This window comes from Eulemur rufifrons, chromosome 25 (genome assembly GCF_041146395.1).
Source record: "Eulemur rufifrons isolate Redbay chromosome 25, OSU_ERuf_1, whole genome shotgun sequence".
NCBI lineage: Eukaryota > Metazoa > Chordata > Mammalia > Primates > Lemuridae > Eulemur > Eulemur rufifrons.
The window spans coordinates 11,327,212-11,348,381 of NC_091007.1; the positions used below are offsets into that span (position 1 = coordinate 11,327,212).

The 21,170-nt window shown below is 37.0% G+C and overlaps 1 protein-coding gene across 1 annotated transcript in view; it reads right to left on the minus strand.

Moving 5' to 3' along the window:
* The window catches only part of CUBN (cubilin), a 227,716-nt gene that overhangs the window by 25,129 nt on the left and 181,417 nt on the right, over positions 1-21,170 (minus strand). Inside the window, exons 57-59 of the mRNA XM_069458708.1 lie at positions 14,792-14,992; positions 12,254-12,383; positions 7,575-7,792 (exon numbers count right to left, since the gene is read on the minus strand). Coding sequence (XP_069314809.1) covers positions 7,575-7,792; positions 12,254-12,383; positions 14,792-14,992 — 549 coding nt within the window. The remainder of the gene's footprint in view (positions 1-7,574; positions 7,793-12,253; positions 12,384-14,791; positions 14,993-21,170) is intronic.

Here is a 21,170-nt window from a genome sequence, read left to right on the forward strand (position 1 = left end):
CCTAATGGTTTTTGTAATGTGAAATTTTTTTGTTTTGTTTTGTTTTTAGCAGCTTCAATCAATTTGAGTCACTTTAGATATCCTAATTTGAGACCCAGCCTAATTTAACTTAGAATGTGTATTAAGTCTGGTAATGTTTGGGAAGCATAAAACTAAAATACGAAAAGAATGGTAATTTACTAAAAGAAAAATAATTGCAGCAGCTAATCAGTAGCTGTAGTCAACAGAAAAAGAGTAATACATGTATAAAGAACAGAATAAGGAGAATTTTATCATTACCTTTTCATTTATTTTTCACTATTTAGATATCACTGAAAATATCCCATTATGTTTCATTAGTCCCAGAGCATTTCATGAGAATTATTCTTTCCAACTATGAAATTTTAAAAGTAATTTATCAAGCAGAATGATTTGATCATGTCAATTGATGCTGAAAAGGTTTTGACAAAATCCAACACATATTCATGATAAAAACTCTCAGAAAACTAGGAATAGAAGGAAATTTCTGAACTTGATAAAAAGTTGAGAAATCTACAAAAATCTATAGCTAACAGTATACTTACTGGTGAAAAGCTAAATGCTTTCCCACTAAGATCCGGAACAAGGCAAAGATATTTATTTCACACCCCTCCGAGTCAGCATAGTATTAGAATTCTCGCCAGTATTATGAAAGATAAAAAATATATAGACTAGAAAGGAAGAAATAAAATTTCCACTATTTGCAGGTGACATTATTATCCATGTAGAAAATCTCAAGGAATATAGAAAGATACTCTTAGAATAAGTGTGTTCAGTAAAAATTCAGGGTAAAAGAATACATAAAAGTCAATCACATTTCTATATACTAACAATGAACAGGTGGACACCAAAATTAAAACACCATAATACCATTTATGTAATCCTAAAATAGGTCATGATATAAAAGATGTGGAACTGATAAAATCAGATCAAGTATTTAATAGTTTTAAAATAATTATTTAAACAAAGAAATGGAATTGTTTTATTGTTGTTGATATATTAGTTTGTGCATTGTTCCACTGATATTTCAACTTCTATTACTCTGGCAGCAGTATTATTTAATGGAGACAGAGATTACTTTCATACTCCTGCTCAAGACTTGCTAAGTGACCTTGGCAAGTCACCTAATTTCTTTGTGACTTAGTTCCCCAATTTATAAGCTGAACTATAGGATAAACATATCAATCAGATTGCATCAAAAAAATAAATGTCCAAATCCCTCCATTTTATTAGAATCCTGTGGTAAGGAATTTTATGAAGTTGGAGACTATAATTTAAGCATAAATATTTTTTTGTGACATTAATATAAAGATTTATTATCCTTTCATTCCAGTGCAGTTAAACTCTCCAAAACTGTGCGGATTCTTTATCATTCACTATGTCACACAAAGCCAACAAGACAGATGTGACATTTGTCTGTCAACAACACCAGAAAGATAATGGGCTTTCACTTCATATATATTAATATATGTACATACACACAATATATTTTAATATGTATTTATGCTATTTATAAATATATATTATATCATATAAATTATATTATTGATAAATATAATATGTATAAGTTTTTGCTATGTATTATTTATATAAATTTCTAATGAATAAGTTATAAATATATATTATAAAATAGAAGATATATTATATAACTATATTTGAAGATTATAGAATATTTACATCATAAATGTAACATTAAATGAATATAATTATACTATATTATAGTATTAATAAACAGTATAGGTTATTAAAAATATTTTCCTTTCCTAATGAAAGGGAGGAAACAGTGACTGCTGGAGTCGTGTGCCATGTGTATATGGCAATAGTGTCAGTGCGTTTGGGACTAGGTACAAACTGGCGTGTGCTATGGAGAAAGATGCAAGAGGAGAGAGGTCGCTCTACTCCCGCCCGTGAGAAAAGTTACCACTTGCCTTTCGGAAAACTCAACCCTGGCTCTCCCTCCATCCCTGGACATTTTTACCAATTGCCACAGAGGCCATGCAGGCTGATTAGGAAAATCATGAGTTTGGGAGACAGTCAAACCTAGTTCAAAGCTTGGCTTTACCTCCTACAAACCCTTTGACCAGAAGTAAATTACTTAATCTCTTAAATTCTTCTTCCCTCCTTTGTAAACTGGGGTAACTCCTTCTCATGGAGGAGTTGTGAGGATGAGATGAAGGAATCGACGTCAGGCGGGTTGTGCTACGTCTGGCAGAGTATGTGGCTCGGGCGCAGCACTCATTTTCATCGTGCCCTGGGACTTTGTGACAAGTCTTCCCCTGCCAGTGAGTGAGCAGAAGGTAAAGCGACCGCAGGAAGTTGATAGACTTTTCATATATTAGAACGGAGAGAGAACACAGTCCCATGGCCCTAATACTGTTTCATTTCTGAACAATTCATTTACAGCCAAAGAATGTGTTTAAATGTTTGTTGCTGACTGGATCTATTTTGCTTTTATGTTCCTGGAAACACAACAGCAAAACCAAGGATGATGATTATTACAGGGAATCTATGGTGACAAACAATTTAACCCAAACTATCTAGTTATCAGACACAACATTGGTTTGCATTTTGTGGCTTAGGTTATGCAGAATAATTGCTTCCTAGCCCTTGCTCACTTGAATGTTTTTCAAAGTGTTATCTTATAATTTACTATTAACTCAATTTTATCACTTAGTTTGGTCTCTACAGTACCGTCTGGTTTTATTTTTCCCAAGGACATCTTTACCCTTCTAGACCAGGGCAGTAATCTGGTCATTTGGGGGCAGGGAGCACAAACTCTGATACCGGACTATGTGTATTAAAAACCTTTCTTTTCTTTCTGATGATAAGGAATTTAACTCCAGTCTACTTGCTTTTGTAAGGTTTTGGTGAACTAAGCATTTGTTGGTTTCTTTATCCCGTTCCCACAATCTGAGCTCAGCAAAAAAACCTGTTTCAGTAAAACCCACAAAGAGTAACCTAGAGATAACCTTGTCTTTGGCATCATCCCCCAAGGGAGGTCTAATCACCAGTAACAGTTTCAAGGCTTAAAAAGGGCGGAAATGGGCTTAGTCACGTTTTCGTTAAATGGGTTTACGGTTTCAGCTCATCTCGTTCTCAGACTTCATCAGGGAGAGCAAATGACATTAAGAAACCAGACAAATAACATTCCTCGCTTGCTTTCGAGTAATAACCCCATTATTGCTAAACAGAGAGTTATTTGAGTAGTGATTTATCAAATTATTCAAGTTATAATTCAACTACCTTATTACATTTGTACTTTTAACAGCAGTGTGGGTTGGCAGGTTATACCGGCTGCTAAGAGGCATCTAGAGACATAATACCCATCTACTGAATGTTTTAAAGTTTATTCTTTTATTATTTAGCTACAGAATTTTAGAATGTCTCTCAAAGTTTAAACTTAACACCCAAACTGTGAAACTTAAAACCAACTAGAAGGTGAAGTCTAATTTGACATGTTGTTAGATTTTTCTGCATTTGTTGTGACCGTATTTTCCATCTCAGCTTTCTCTGTTTCCCTTTCCTTCTTGTCTTATACTCTCTTACAAATGAACGCTTTTTCATCTCCTTCAACTTCCTCCTGCCACTCCCAACTGTCTTCCTTTGTTGTATTAGAGAGACATTTTCCAGATGTTAAGGTGACAGGTAAAAATCCATAGACCAAACACACACGTCTCAGATACTCAGTCTGATCCAGTCTTTCCACTAATGATTCCCTGAGGATAAAAGTGATCCAATTTACTTCTCGGTGTAATCGCTTAACTATGTGAACCATGATTGAATTTGGAGAATGAAGTGAATATAGATATAATCTAATGTATAATATGTGGAACATGTTATATCTCAAAATATAACCTTGAAGTAGGTATACTTTATCCATTTATTCTCTAATTCATTCATACAGCCAATACTGATGGCCTAAAAATTACATGCTAGGGCTCTGTAAGGCCTAAGGATTTAACTAGAATTTAGCTTTGATTTCAGATTTAGGTTAGAAAATGTAATTTAGAATTTAATGGTTAGATGTCAGTGCAAAGTAGGTAAGAAACAACAAGAAATCATTGTAGCATGAAGTGATCCTGTTGAGAATGGTGGTCTCTGCCTACCCCTCAGTCACCCTCCATCTTGGAAATAGAGTGGGGAGAGTCTTGGAATCTTCTAGAAATTTGAGACTTCAATATTACTTTCTAATACAGAGAATCTTCCTCTTTGACAGCTAAGGTGCTTTACAGGAATTATCTCCTTCATCCCCAACACACTCTTAAGACACAGATAGTGACAATAGTTCAAATTGATCTCTTGTGGGGGGCAAAAATTGAGTTCAGAAATATTATAGGCATTTTCTAAAGCCACAGCATGAGGCAATGACATAATGAATCAATTGGATTGTGGCCACCTCCTTCCTGGTCTACAGCTCTAATCATCTGGCCATATTTCTACCTTTCTTGGACTGTGATTCATTCTGTCCTTATTAGACATGTGCTTTGGTATTTTTGCCTTTGTCTCATAGCAAAAGTCTCTGAGTCTGACCTTAATGCCACCTGACTCATTCTTCGTATGGGAGATACCCAGGTGGAGGAAGACAGACAGTGACCTCATGCTCAGCATGTGTGCTGTGGGCAACTGAGGGCGGGGGACTTCGAGTTGTGTTTCCAGCTACTGCTGTGGCTTGTGCCCGATACCACTGTGTTTCTCAGGGACACAGCCTTGTCCTCCTGTGACACACTGTCCTGTGGTGTGTGTGTGTTTGGGGCACTCCTTACTCTCTCCTTGGCAACTCACTGATTTAAATGCCTACCAACCTGAAGCCTAGTTGGACCAAGTTCCGTGGTACAGAACATGTCCACTTTAGCTGAATCCACAGAAGCAATGGCTTTGTAAACTGGGAGCACAGAAGTCGTTGACAAGCTAATAGAAGCTATGTACTTGGTCCAGAAAAATGCTCAGATGTGCAGATAATTTTATAGTTTCACAGATGCCTGAAGCCCAGTATGATCATTTTGCTGGTTGTCAGCCATTCGGGATCAATTATTTACATAGAGTTGGAGAGCATGGGGAAAATAGGCAGATACATTTACATTAGTTAGCTATCAGCTCCTGAATATTGCTTGCCAAATTTGCTTTTTCCTTACCTTATGTTCTATGCACATAGGCCTCTAACAGTAAAAGTTCCATGAAAAGAGGGGACCTGATTTCACTACATATTTAGTAATTAGGAACTAGGGGATATTTTCCTCAAATTTGCTCTGACTCTAGCAATACGAATGTAACAAATGCACAAGGAGAAGTTAACCTAATAATCACATGATTATGTAAGCCGGGCTCTTTACTGACTTCTAAAAAATTAAAGCAGATGTACATAAAGTATTGCCAAGTGTATAATCTAAACAGCAAATTTGCAAAACTACTTAGTGTTTAAGATCTAAACAGAAATGTCATGCACTAAAATGGTCTCCTTTTTACATTAATTATTTACTCAGTGAAGATACTGTTTTCCAAGATGAACTGATAGATTTGGATATGAAAATTCACTGGCTGGTGCCCACAGAGTTGCTTTCCCTCTCTCTGGAGGAAAGGCAGGGTGGTTTCAAATGGATGAGAGGGAGGTGATAGCTGTGCCCTATTAGCCGAGTCTAGTGTTTTTATCCAGACCTGCAAAGAAAAGATCCTATAAATGCCACAATCAAAGCTGCTCTTACCATTCCCTCCTCTTCTCCTCATTACAAACAACAAAAAACAAACACAATTTAAAAGTTATGCAGAATGATCAGTAAACTTAACAGATGTGGTCTTGAAAGTTTTATAAGACCATCACAATACAAAATGAGGTTTTCACCTAAAAATCACCAAAGTGTAGTTAAAATGACTTCTAAGTATTTCCAAGGGGCCGATGGCATTTATACAGATGAAAAGGAGGTAAAAGTCATCCTCATGAAATACAGTGGCAGCACAATACTGGCAAGTAGTGAAATTCCATTTCTCCATTCTCCACTTCAACCTTCTCTCGCACTGTGGCCAGAGGAAGACAGTAAGTTACTGTGACTGTTCAGTGACTCAAGCATGAACAATAGCCTTGACAGTGTAAGATTTTTCCTTCTGTAAAATCACAGTAAGTCTAAAAATGTCTTCTTTGTAGCTCATAACAATACAGTAAGTTAATGAGGCTAAGGGGAAGCTGGCTAACTTGGTAAGCTTCATGCAGATAACAGGAAGGAGAGTCTTAAGACAACTATGTCAAGGATCCTGGGAGGATATATTAGGAAAAAGAAAAACAACTTGAAAGCAGGTAGCAGAGCAAATGCCAACATGTGCCATTTGGTCTGAAGTCTGTGTTAAAGGCAAAAATATATACATTCTTTGGTGCAAAATAATTTCCAAAGAAAACTTATTTTTTCTTTTAAAATGGCCTCTATCTTTTGTATGTAATTTCACTTACACAATTCTGTTAAGGCAACAGAATTGCTGCCTCTGCCTCTGAGACTTGCTTTCAGGTTATTGTTGAGACAGCTAAGTAGGGTAGGTGGCAAAGGGATTTGGGGATACAATTTGTCATGAGTTTTGCAGTTTATTGGGAAGCCTTCAAGACACAAATGTCTAATTGCTTCCTTCAAGAAATGCATGAAAAAAAAAAATCATATGTCAAATGGAAAGAAGTTTCAGGTCAGCTCTGTTTTGTATCAGAGAAATGAAGATTATCCAAACTCTGGGATAAAGACAAAGAACAACTTTAAAAAGTAAGTCATGGTTATTATTGTGGAAAACAGCCCAGGTCTTTCTGAGTCTTCACAGAGCATTGGATTTGTTTGGAGAGCTATTAGTTTTTAGAACATTAATTACATCTATATTCACATAGGAGAATCAAAATACTTTCCAGAGTCAAATATTAATTGTCTTAGACCAGGGGTGGGGAACCTTTTCATCTTGGAAGGCCACATTAATTTAGCTGTAATCAAATAAGGCTGCATTCAAGAAACTTCAATTAGATATACTTAAAAATGTACATTATTTTGTAAAAATCTAAATACTATATACTTAATAATTTCAAAAAATGAAAACTATTTGTTAATTTTAAAGTTCACTAACTTTGTTAATGACTTTGTTGTGTCCATGTTTTGTTGGAAAGCATTTGACTATTTGGTTGCAGCGTGGAGGTCCACAGTTTCAGCTGATCCTCTAGATGGGTAGCACTCATTTGTGACCTTAGGGGACATCTTGCTTTGGATCAGCATAAGCAATGGGGTTTCTTTCTTGAGCCAACCCTTGACTGCCTTTAGGCTCAATTTTGACCCTTTCTGCAGGTGATAAAATGAGGCTCAGGCCTCATTTGAGGGTGGTTATATAGACAAACTTTGCCTTTGTATGCTAAGGAGATACATTTGTTGAATGAATTTTCAGAAAAATCAATGTATGTCATACATAATTTTTAAAACCAAGACTTTATGTGACATATTCCTCTAAGCTTAAATGAAAAGGAAATGTAGTCAGGTAGGAAAAAATTAAATAAAGCAGAAAGATAACAGTCATGAAAAATAGATTTCCATGTCCAAAATTCTTACCCAATGTCTGCCGGAAAGATAGCTTCCAGCCTCTTGCTGTTTGGAATGAATCTGTCTTGAATGCCAGGAGCATAGTATTATTGCTGCTCTTAATATTTGGCGGATGCCTGGAACCACAGAATTTGCCAAGAAGCGGATCACTGGTGTTGGAACCATCATAAATTGCCAAGTAGTCCTGGGAGCAGGAGGTGGAGGGAACCACATCAAAATCATTGAACCTGTGAAATATATACCATGTTAATACCAATGTTCATCATTTGGACTTCCATGTTTTTTTTTTTTTTTTTAAAGATAAGGCAAAAACTAACGGGAGAATCCAAGCTTCACTTGATAGGAAATATTAGAAATAAGACATTACTGCTGATCAGGTCAAAAGTTTAGCTAAAATTTTTTTTTTTTTTTTTTTTTTTTTTGAGACAGAGTCTCGCTTTGTTGCCCAGGCTAGAGTGAGTGCCGTGGCGTCAGCCTAGCTCACAGCAACCTCAAACTCCTGGGCTTAAGCGATCCTACTGCCTCAGCCTCCCGAGTAGCTGGGACTACAGGCATGCGCCACCATGCCCGGCTAATTTTTTCTATATATATTTTAGTTGGCCAGATAATTTCTTTCTATTTTTAGTAGAGACGGGGTCTTGCTCTTGCTCAGGCTGGTCTCGAACTCCTGACCTTGAGCGATCCACCTGCCTCGGCCTCCCAGAGTGCTAGGATTACAGGCGTGAGCCACCGCGCCCGGCCATTAGCTAAAATTTTTTGAGTAACGACAATATGTCAAAAACTGTGATGGCAGCTGGGGATGTAAGGATGAGTAAGATACAGTCCTACACTTCAAGTTTCAGGTTCCAACTAGATATTTCCATTTAGATATCTCACAGGTCCTCTGATCCAAAATATAACATTTTCCCCCTAGGGAGGGGACTTATTAAAGTCCCTTTGAGATCGAGTTTTGACTAGTTGAACTAATATTTATTATTCCTTTAATAAATAGACTTTAGTTTTTTAGTCTCATTAAAAATACGGTATTTATTCTTCCTTTGTTCTTTTATGAGATGAGGTGGTACTACTGTCCTATTCTTTGCTGGGGGAAGCACGCTAATGCAAGAGAGAGAAGAAATACTGGCCTTGGAATCACAGCACCATTCTTGTTCTCACAGTCTCTTGTTTTCCTCTTTTAAAGTGGAGTTTATAGTAAGGTTAAGAGAGCAATACGTGAAAACCAAACTATGGTATCTGGCATACAATAGATGCTCCAAAAATGACATTATGGTGATGATAATGACTTTGAAAATCAAGAATATGAAATAAATTATATCTCCATAAAAAGATATAAAAATATAAAACCAATGGTAGGAAAGAATGAACAAAATTCTGTTGAGTCTCACTTGATTGCTCTAACAAGAAATTCACATTTAAGATCCTTGTGCGGCTGGGCACAGTGGCTCACGCCTATAATCCTAGCACTCTGGGAGGCCAAGGCAGGAGGATCATTTGAGGGCAGGAGTTCGAGACCAGCCTGAGCAAGAGTGAGATTCCATCTTTACTAAAAATAGAAAAAATTAGCTGGCAAACTAAAAATAGAAATAAAAAATTAGCCGGGCGTGATGGTGAGCACTTGTACTCCCAGCTACCTGGGAGGCTTAGGCAGGAGGATCACTTGAGCCCAGGAGTTTAAGGTTGCTGTGAGCTAGGCTGATGCCACAGCACTCTAGCCTGGGCAACAGAGTGAGACTCTGTCTCAAAAAAACAACACAAAAGATCCTTGTGGGAGTCATGGAACTTCCCCATGTGGTGCTAGAAGCGCCCTTATGTGCACGCTCTGAGGTTTGGCATGGCCATGGGACTTGTTTTGGCCACAAAAATTTACATGGCCATATCATAATATATGATAAAGTATCGTATATTACTCCATGGAAGAAGTTTTACAAACTACAACTGTCTTTGCCCCATTGCCTTCCCACTGCAGTGGTGATCATGGAAGCAAATGTAGAAATGAAGCTTCTGTCAGCTGGGGCTGCTGGGTGAACATGATGAACAGAGCTTCCTTGCCAGGCAACATGGAACATACTCATACAAATGAGAATTAAACTTGCTGAGTTAAGCTGCTGTGCATTAGGATCGTTTGTTCCACTTATAACCTATCCTGACAGACACATCCCTTTTCTTTGATGGCTTTATTCAGTGCTGTAATCTAAGCCTATGCTTTGTCATTTTAAGTAACTATTCCCCAAGTTCCTAAACAAGCAAGACTTCCTACTTGGTGTTACTTTAGGATTTTATAGTGGGTTTAATATAGATTTTTTTCAAACTTATTTAAATTATTTTATAGCATGTCCTCATTTTTGTAGGATCTTCTATTTTCTCAATATTTTTTTGCTAGCAGTTTTAATAAATGACACATAATATGGAATAATTTTGAAAATATCTAATAATTAAATACTTCCTTTTAACAACCTTAAGAAAAAAATCTGTTCATTTGTTTCTAAACAGTTTTAGTTGGTTGATTATTTTCAAACTGATGATGAAGAATAAGATGAAAAAATTCTTAAGTTTCTTTTATCACATGTAACATTTAATGTTCTTATGAAAGAAGATCAGGGCAGAACAATAGCTAGGTAATATCCAACAGCACTACATTTGCTTTTATTCTCTGTGGACAAAATATTTATTTTCCACAATAAGAATCCACAAAGAAAGATAACATCTGAATCTTCAAGAGGACTCAAACCTGTTTTGGCTTTTTATTTTGCATCACTTTCCCAGGAGAGCACAAAAGATAACTGGAAAAAAGCCCATTGACAGAAAACCTATGTGGCCAGCATGTTTTGAGAGCCTTAGTAGGAGGATTTATGTTTTACTAATGTCTGCATCTTCTTCAGCACCTAGGAGAGTATCTGTTTTGTAGAATGTAGACTCCTAGAAAGTGCACAGTAAATAATTCTCCAAACCCATGTGATATGAACTTTGACTAGGGCAAGCTCCAGAATCCAAGCTCAAAACCGAAAAATACATGTATATTTTGTATTTTATACAGATAATGTATATCTATATTAGTTGATATGTGTATCAACCATGGTCTGAATGCCGTGCTCTCCTAAATTCATATGTCAAAATCCCAACCTCCAAGGGGATGGTATTAGGATGTGGGGCCTTTGGGAGATGATTAGGTCACAGGGGAGGAGCCCTAATCATGAATGGGATTGGTGCCCTTAAAAAAGAGGTCCCAGAGAGACCGCTTGCCCCTTCCATCATGTGAAGACACAGCAACAAGGTGCCTTCTGTGAGCCAGAAACCAGACCCTCACCCCACTCCGCATCTGCCTTGTCTTAGACTTCCCAGCCTCCAGAACGATGAGAATTTTTGTTGCGCTACCCAATTTATGATATTTTGTCACAGCAGCCTGAATGGACTAAGGCAAAACTCCTACATGTGTAAGAAACAAATACTGTGCCAGGGCAACAAATGATAAGAGCTACCCCTAGCTTCCACGCCTGGACAGGCATCCTTCCCAGGCCCTCTGCTCTGGGCCACCTGGCAGTTTTTGTTCTTCTTTTGTCCCTAGAACTTAAAGGATTCTTTGGCCTGGGAGCAGTTTCCTTTCAAATAGTCCAGGTGGGATCTCTTGTTTTCTTCAAGGTCTAGCGTATAGAGCACTTACTATGTGATACAGGAACCAAATCAAGCTCCATGAGACCTTATAGCCCAAGGCCCCTAGAGGTAGCCTGCAGGGAGTTCATTATCTTTAGGGCAGAAATTGATCACAGACTAATAGGGAGGAAGTAGGTATGTGTGGTCCTCACCCAGCAGGCTTCCATGTGGAAAATCCTATATGGCTATGAACTATACCACCTGCCAGAGTGTTGTACCACCTGCTGCATATCATGGAAACATCTCATCTCAGGTGAAAGTGCCCTTGAACCTCACCATTCTGGAGCAGGGGAGGCTACACTCCCTTCAACTGTCTTTTTGGAAATAAGTAGGATTAGGGGGAGAATTTACTAACGATGTAAAATATCACTTATAGTAACAGGTTAGAGATGTTCTGATGCACTAATAAAAATAAATTTAATTGGTTAAAAAATTTATTCTTTGAGAGACAGCAGAGAGAAATATTAGGGACATGGTCTTTGGGGGAAACCTGACATACATTCAAAGTTTGACTCTTCATTGAAATGTGGGTTCCTTTGGGAAGGAGAGCTCCTGGACCATTCAGAGCCTCAGTTTTCTCGCCAGTGAAATGGGAATAATCTGACTCACATCACTGTTTTAAGAATAAAACAAGACAATTATAATTACAGAAAGTATTAATCAAAGTCCCTTGTGTTTAATAAATGCCCAACACATGCTAACTGCTCTCTCTTGCCCCTCCTACCCCCTTTGATTTCAAGGTGGGCTTATCACTTGACAAGCCATTGCGTAAACTTTTTTTTCAATTCTTGGAAAATTACAATGCCTTTTTTAGCTGGTGGAGTGCCTGTTTTTCCCCCTTAGTCACTGTCGGCTTGTGTGGAGAGGAGGTGGGCCCATTTCCTGGGATAAACTATCATATAGGAACCTCACTCCTCCTTCCTCTAGATTTCCTGATAGACCAACAGCTGATGACAGTCAGTGCTCTCTGTCCATAAAGGATTATCTTTTCTGTAAATAAAGCCAAAAGGGTTTTCTTAAGAAAGCAGATTGTCACGTACTTGAGCTGAATCACTCTGTTGTCGCTGACGATGATGGTATACAAACAGTGCATGTCGTTGGGGTAGTCTGCGTAGGAATAGGCAGGACTCTTGAGGATTCCATAGGAGAAATTGAACACACCACCACAGGCTGCAACGGGAGTCAAGCGGACACACAGAGAACAATTATCACTCACAGCGTGGAAAAACGATCGTGAGATATTCTGTGCTATTGAACGTTTTCTCCCTAAGAGAGATGATAATTATTTTTCTTAAAGTAACTTAAACCTCCCTTCACTGTGCTTACAAATAATTCTGATTTTTTCACTGGGAGAGATAACAAGAGACAGCAAGGGAGTTGGAACAGGGAAGAATGTTTTAAGCACATTCTGGAAAGGAATAAATCTGAGTCAAATTAATGGCCAGAGTGACAATGATGAGAGAGAACATTTCCCATGTCGGGGTGTCTTTGTCCCTTTCTTCTGACTACCTGACAGACTGAGAGCGATGACAGCAGTAACTGGAAGTTTAGAAAAGGCAGCCAGAACCCAAGGCCTGCTCTGAGCGCATAGTTCTGGGAAAGGCTGTGATCTAGAAATCTGAAATAACACAGGTTTAAGTGTCCTCTGTCAGGGACAGAATGTTACAAGATGAAGTACTGGAAATCATCCTTGGAACTTTCCAGTTTGGTTCCCTCTGTGGGCTCAGATGCATAGTGCTCTTCAGTCCTATGGATTTGTAGTCAGTTGTGAGACTGGTGAGTGACATCTGCCCGAATCTGTGTCCCTGCTCCTCAGCAAGCGTGGGGAGGCTCAGCCTACTCCCCTCCCAGACGCCAGCAGTTAACAGCCCAGAGCCCTGAGCTATACACATTAGGCAAGAAAACTACAGCTACAAAAACATAATAGAGCCACATCGTAAACAATGTAAATTATTATTTTTGCTTGGGCTTACATATAAGGCGGAACAGATTGGGCCACCTAACGATCATGCCCACTGCAGTGAGAAAGGCCCACATTTATTTATTTTATGATTCTAAAATCATAATGAGTCAGCCTATTTTGATGGTATTTCTATGGTTTATGCACTACGCACGGACATGTTCTACTTTACATCTCTCAGAAAGGAGAAACAAACCGTGGCTGCCGTGTGAGGTTCTTTATTTGTGTATTTATTGTTTTTGTCTCAGGTGAGCCCATTTTCAAAGGAAAACTCTTCTCTGCGTGTCTGTAAGTATTCATGTGCTTAGACCCCTGGGTACGTCTGCAGTGAATTAAATGTCACATTTGGGTAGCAATTACTCCCTTTCATTTTATACACAATTATGTGGGTCTCCAAGTTCATGAAGGCCTAAATGACTTCCATCTTTGTACACTGTCGGAATTTGAAGTCTTAATATTAACAACCCTCATTCAGTGAGACCCTCACAGGGGATACGCTGAACCTTGCAAACTGTGTCTTAGGAAAGTGGGGGATTCAAGAGAAGAAGAACATAAAGCAGGAGTTTAATTCTCCAGAGCAGCAGTAGTACCAAAAGAATAAAACAAATTGGTCCTTTTCTTTAATCAACAAGACAAGGGAGGAGGAGACGTTAATTGCTCAATTCTATCCTGTTTGTGCCAACAGAGCTACAAAGTCCTATGTAATCACATCCTGCAAATGGTGAGTTAGAATTCAGATAGCGTCTGATGTGAACAAATTATGAAGGCCTTTTTCATAAGCAAATTAACATTTGTAGTCTCCTCTGTGGATGGGAACAGTAATTTATTGGAAGGGAAACTATTTAATTTTCCACCTTGAGCAATAGGTTTGGTCAAACAAAGACAAAACAAAACCAAGAAAAACTTTACAAGGTTCGTGTGCCTGTTTGACTGAAGTTGGGATGCCATGGGAGAAATATTGTTGGCAAACTAACCACGCAGGAGGGGAAAAGACTGTTCAAGACAGGGAAATATGATCTTACAATTTTTTTCAGTAGCCACAAAGGCCTTTGTCCAATCTGTGCTTGTCTTTTCACTTTCCCTTTGATACAGAAAAGTTATAAATTATAGCACAGCTGAATACAGCAATCTTTTCTTTAGGGCTTTTGCTTTTTGCATTTTTTTAAAAAAATCCTTTTCTATCAGATCACGAAGATATTCTTTTATGTTTATTCTAAATTTATAAAATGTTAATTTTTGTATTAGCAAAGTGACTTGGGAAAATAAAACAGCAAACTGGATAATTCTAGCCAAAAGTTACCTTTATGTAATGCATGAATAACTAAAGATAGCAGGAATGTTAATTTTTAACTTAAATGACAAAATAAATCTCAATTCTCCATTTGATTTTCAAAGAGCAGTTCTAGCCAAAGTTCATGAAAAAGGTCCCTTTTGTTTTGTAAGGAAAAATGTCCAAGTATTTTTGTACCATGCACCTAATTGACAATTTTTTCCCCTTAAAGTCTCTGAATCTTCAAACTGGTGGTGCATGAAAACTCTTCATGTAAATTACTTAAGAAAACTTTGTGTAAATTACTGAAGAAAAAAAATTCCACACCCCATCATTATGGCTACTCACAGTTTATCGTATAGGAAAACTTGAATCCTAAGTCTGTGATCTGCGCATTCGAGTAGAAGTTAAGCAGCAATGGGCCAGCCGTGGTGACAGAAGCCTGCATCTCATCACCACATACCGTAGCCAAAGGGGTGGCCGCCACGCTGTCACCCCTGATGATGTGCACGCCGTCATTGACACAGCCTCCTGTCACAGCTGAGCGAGCTGCACAAAGCAAAGAACCACCGGCGTTATGGTCAGAAGCAACACTGACAATTAATGCTTAAAAATAAAAACAAAAACATTATGACGATTCATCATGTCATTGATATGAAAATCAAAATGAGAATCAAGAGATATTTAACTTGGTTTCCTGATGAAAAGATGTGTACCCTAATTACAAAACAAGGACAGGCATGAGAAAACAGGTAGAATGTCACAACAGATACATTCCACTTTGAAACAATTCAGAGTTTTCTTCCTTTGTAAAAGGATTCCTCCAATTCAGTGATTGTAAACGGGCTACCATTTTGCCTCCCAGGGGACATTCAGCAATATCTGAGGACATTTTTTGCTGTCACAGTGGGAAGTGGGATGCAGACCAGGTGCGCTTCTAAATATGCTGCGATGCACAACACAGTCCCCACACCCTGGCCCTCCCACCACAAAATATTACCCGGCTCAAAATGCCAATAGCGCTGCTATTGAGAAAACTTGCTCCAAGCTTATGTATAAATAAGGGGCTCCTTTTGCAACAATCTGGATGGAACTAGAGACCATTATCCTAAGGGAAGTATCTCAAGAATGGAAAAACAAACACCACATGCACACTTTAATAATGTGGAACTAATTTATGGGCATAGAAAGGAGTAAAAATTGTTGGAAATCAAGAAGTGGGGAGGGGTGAAGAGGGGAAGGGTAAAAACCTACCTAATAGGTACAAGAAACACTATTTTGGGTGATGGGCACACTTACACCCCTCACTAAAGCATTATAAAAGCTACCCATGTAACAAAAAAATTTGTACACCTTTAATATTTGGAAATAAAAAAATAAAAGAAAAAAGAAAAAGGGACTCTTACCAACCATTTTAAATGTTCACTCAAGCAATATTAGCTTAAGAGTTTAGTGCTTGGAAAAAGAAATATCACTGTTTTATTTTCTAATTATAAAACAAATATAGATCCCAGCTTCTCCATTCCCAAAGAAAAATATCAAACAAAATAAACAAGAAACTAAAAAGACTTTTACTACTACAAAGTATCCAGTCATTTTTATAGGTGAATATATACTGTTAAAACATTAATTGGGATCATGTTGAGCACAATCTTTTGCAACCTAATTTTTATTAATATAAAATAACATACATCATGCATTTTTATGTGATTTAATATTCTTCTAAAACATTATATTAACGCATATATCAAATGCCAATGTATAGATGCGTCATCCTATGTTCAAGCAATCCCCTATTGCTTGATAATCCTATCTTCTCCACATTTTTGTGACTAAAAATATTGTTGAAACAAACATTCCTATATATACATATTTGGGGAAGCTTTTCATTATTAGAATAAGTTTTTATAAGTTGAGTTACTGGCACTAAGGTAAGATTCTTTTTCAGGTTTATCAAATGGCCCCTTGGACACACCCATGGCATTTTAGGTATTTGACATTCTTCCCGATTCTAACTGTCATCAACCCACAGAGAAACTCTGAATTCATTAAAAATCGCTCTCTATCTTGCCCTCCTTGTTTATGGCTCTCCCAGCCCCAGGTAACCATTGATCTATTTCTGTCTCTAGGGATTTGTCTATTCCAGACATTTCCTATAAGTAGGATGATACAATATGTGACTCTTTGTGACTGGTTTCTTTTACTTAATTTAACACAATGTTTTTGAGGTTTGCTCATGTTGTAACATGTGTTAGTACTTCTTTCCTCTTTATGGCTGAATAGTATTCCATGCTCTGGATACATCACATTTGTTTATCCATTCGTCAGTTGGTGAACGTTTGGTTTGTTTCTGCCTTTTGACTATTATCGATACAGCTGCTATGAACATTCATGGACAAGTTTTTGTGTGGGCATATGTTTTCAATTCTTTTGGGTACATAACTATGAGTGGAATTTACTGGTTCAAAAATTAGGTATGTATCTAATTTTATAAGAAACTGCCAATCCATTCTTCAAAGTGGTTTTATCAGTATATATTTTCACCGGGAATATATGAGATTTCTAGCTGCTCTGCCTGTTTAGCAGCATTTGATACTATCAGTCTTTCTAATTTTAGCTATCATGGTGTGTGTGACATGATATTTCATTGTGATATTTAATTTGCCTTGCTCTGATAATTAATGATATGGAATATTTTCCCCATTCTCATTTACAAACAACAGCAAAATATTTTTATTTCATGTAGATGCTAACTCAAACATATATCTGACGACCCACCTCACCCCAACACACAAAGACAGCCACCCTGCAGCAAAAAGAGGAGCCAGCCTTAGGGTGAGGCTCACCCTGGAGTTGCACAGAGTAAGAACGGAAACAGTAGAATACTTGATGACATAATTAAAAGGCCAGATTAAAAAATCTAGGCACACCCCACTTTGAGACCTTCCAGAAGTAAAACCTACTACATTGTCCTCTTGTGTTTAAACCAGGTTGAATTGTATCCTGTTATGAATAACTGTGCCATAGAAATTCCTAATCAACATGGTAGCTATTTGTATTATTATAATCATTATTGCGATGATTGTTTATACAACCCCACCCTCTTGAGCACTGCTGCTAGATTGATTGATTACTCCAAGGCATGACATCAGACCCAATCCAGGCCAATCAGATGTGCTCAAACTGTAGCTGAGTAAGAGAGCCAATGGTAGGAGCCAAAGGAGTCAAGCTTAGAAAATATCAGCAGTCTTGTTTCCTGACACATGAACGAAGCCAGGTTGCAGTAAGAAAAAAAGAAGTTGTCATGTAGAAAGCAGCAAAAAAAGCGGGGGAAAGAAAGAGCATGCTGAAAGATTCTTGTCCCTGGTTTTTCTTGTTCTAGAAGCCCTTTCTTTGATGAGATAACGCAATATCTTTCTTATAAACTGTACTTTATATCTAAGCTAACTTGAAGATAATCTACCACTTTAACTCAAAGAATCTTGATGAATACATTTTATGTATATATATGTACATTAAAGATTTACCCCCTATTCTTTAAAGGTGTATTGTCTTAGAGAAAATTGATATTTTTATCAGCAAATATCTATGCAGTTTAAATCTTAGGTCATTTTAGGAACACATTTGGCTCCTTAGCTAAGTTTCTATCCAGCCTAAAGAAATCTTGAGGTATCAATTCAAGACATATTTATTAAATTAACCTCAAAGGATTCCCTTATTTCAAAAATCCTGGAATAGAAATGTTTTTAATTGGGCACAAATCTACAAGATAAAAGTGTGAAAGACTTAATTTCAGTGACCTTATCATGTAATTAGAATCAATGTGATGTTGAAAAAATGGGACACAGAAAAAAGAGATTAAACACGGATTCATGGTTTGAATACTGCCAAATGATGTACTCTAATTATAACCTCAGAATTTGTGTTTAAGACATCAAAAGCTCCAATGGAACTTAAAAAATTCGAAGTAGATGAGCTTGGGGATAAAAAAAATTATGCATTAGATACAAAAATATCTTTAGTTAGCAATAATATATAAAATTGTAAAACTAAAATTATAGAAAGCAAGGAAATATTGCTGATGCTAGAGTAAAATCTTGACCCCACATTTTGTCAAATGGGCTGCTATGCAAGTGTCCTTTAAGTATTAAAGAGTTAGTTTTTAAGTTGTTGGCTTAATGATACGGACTGTCACAGTGGTAATCTTAGGAAATTATGGAAAGATGTGACACGTAAGGTAAAGTGTGTCTTAGACTTGGTTATGCTTCCAAATAATTAATTAAAGGAACTAGTTGGATTACAAAAAGTTAATTCATGAAATTGCTGTGGTATATTGAGATATAATCAAAACTCACTATTTATAAAAGGTCTATATTAAACAATAAGGAAGTTGGTTGGGGAGAGGCAGAAGTTGAGAGAGGATTTTAATTATTTTGTAGATGGCAACAGAATATCAAATAAATAAACTTTATTCAAGATTTAAGACAATCTGCTTGTTCTCAAAGCCTGATTTAATAAAATGTAAAGGTTATGTTTGGCAATTTACTTCATGGATTAAAACATTCTTGTATCCTATCTAGCAGTCACTTCTTTAAGGTAGGGTGTCCTTCCCAATTTTTTCCATAAGAAATCACATATCTACATAATAAACTTAGTAAAGTTATCTAAAATATAAGAACATGTCAGGAATTAGCACAAAGCAATATACAAGAAAATGAGATATAAATATGTCATTAGGCATCAAGTAATTAAAAAACATTCTTTTTCCCAAGCTCTACATATCACATCACTGCATTAGAGCAAAAATATCAGCCTGATTCTTCAGTGAGAAGACACTTGATGACAAAGACCACAGGCATCAGAAAATAATTATATTAAATGCTTTTTCATAATTATAGGAGGAGCCAATTGCATATATAATTGAAATATACACCAAACTTTCAAGTAGAACACAGTTAAATGCAATTAGGGGTGATTGTCTTCTAGGGAGAGAAGGGAACTTAATCAAGGTTTGGGAAAAGTTCTTCAAGGAGCAAGATGGATGTGAAAGTTGAGTTTATGGCCAAGAGATACATTCAATCATACATATGAGAACTTGTCAGGGAGAGAATCACCCTGAAATTGGACAATACTTTCTCCATGGACTAGAGTCCATGTCATGGGGCAGGAAGCCACAGTTATTCTTAATTCTGTCTTCAATAAGCAATTTGATATATTTTCACTGCTGGAATCTTGAAGCCATAATAAAATGATTCTCCATGATCTGTTTTTATGACTATTTTCCATCCGTCTGAAAAATTTTAGAACATGTTTATTGTTTCTAATGGATAAGACTGTATTCAATGTATTGCAATTTATTTTTTATTATATTTTTCTGGGCTTTATTACAGTGCAACATCTAATTCTGAACCCCATCATGATTCCAAGACCTTGGAAAAAATTGAAAGGAAACTAAGGATTAATAATTCAGTGAATAAGATATACTTGTGGGATTTAGATTCAGACTGCGATTTTTCTTTAGAATTATAGATAGAGGAAGAAATGCCAAAGAGGACCAGAGATGAGGGAAAATCCTTTGGTTGGGATATTGTAGATAAATTGAGTCTTTTCAGTAAAGTAGAAACAGGTTCTCGGTGGAGACAGCAATGGTTGAGATGTCACCTAATTAGCTGTACTCTGAGTAGCTTGGAGACTGGTCTCCTCAGTGGAGGAATGATTCTGTGGAGGGAGAGGCACATGCTAGCATAGAACTAAGTTCCACTGAGTGTCAAGGCCAAAGCCCTAAAAACAAAGCAAGTTCAAGTGTAACACAGGCAAGGCAAGGATCTCACAGAAACCAAACTGTCTCTCTAGTGTTCTGCCAATTTGAATAAACTATCAACAGGAACTATTTCAAAAGAATCATCACCCAAATTTTTCCATTATAATATGAAATGAGACAACACTCTGAATTCTTTATAAATAAGTGAGAAAGCAAAGAGAAGAAATGGTAAGTAGTTGAGTAGTGCCACTTTTAAAAAAAAATTAAATTAAATGGGGAGAAATGTGAAATAAAACAACCAACAAAATTCAATTATTGTGCTTCTTGATGGGGAAAAAAGGGCAAAAAAAGAATCTAAAACTTAATTTTCTTTACTTTTTCCTTTTAGCTTTCTACTAGGTGTAGCCCATAGACCAGAACTTCTAAGTTAATCAAAGAGAATTCAGGCAAATACCAGGTAGGACTTCCCACCTGACTGCTCGGGAAATCCAGCCCCTTCCCCCTGGGGCTCTGAGACCGTCCCTAGAGCACAGTGGGCAAAGGCATTTGCCTCTGCAGCTCTACACTTCATGGGCTCAGAGCCTCTCTACCATCTGATGCTTATCAAGAATTACTCTGCATCTGAGAAAAACTGAGTTTACAATATACCTAGATGTAGGAATTTTCAATTAAGAATGTCTAAATCCTTCATTGTCATCAAGATGAATCAGTGTTATTATTCAATTTTCAACATAGAAAAATCAAGGTATAGAAGGCATGGGGCTTGTCTAAGGTTACCTTATCTGCTCAGTGCTTTATCTATAAAGTGAAAAAACTGGATCTACGATTTTTTTTTCAGATTGAGGACATCTATTTGGCCACATGAATAACAAGAACACAAAAAATATACTTTTTGGACTGTTCAATATGTGGGAAAGTAAAATAAGTATTTATTGAATAACACCAGATTCCAAAATAAATACATTG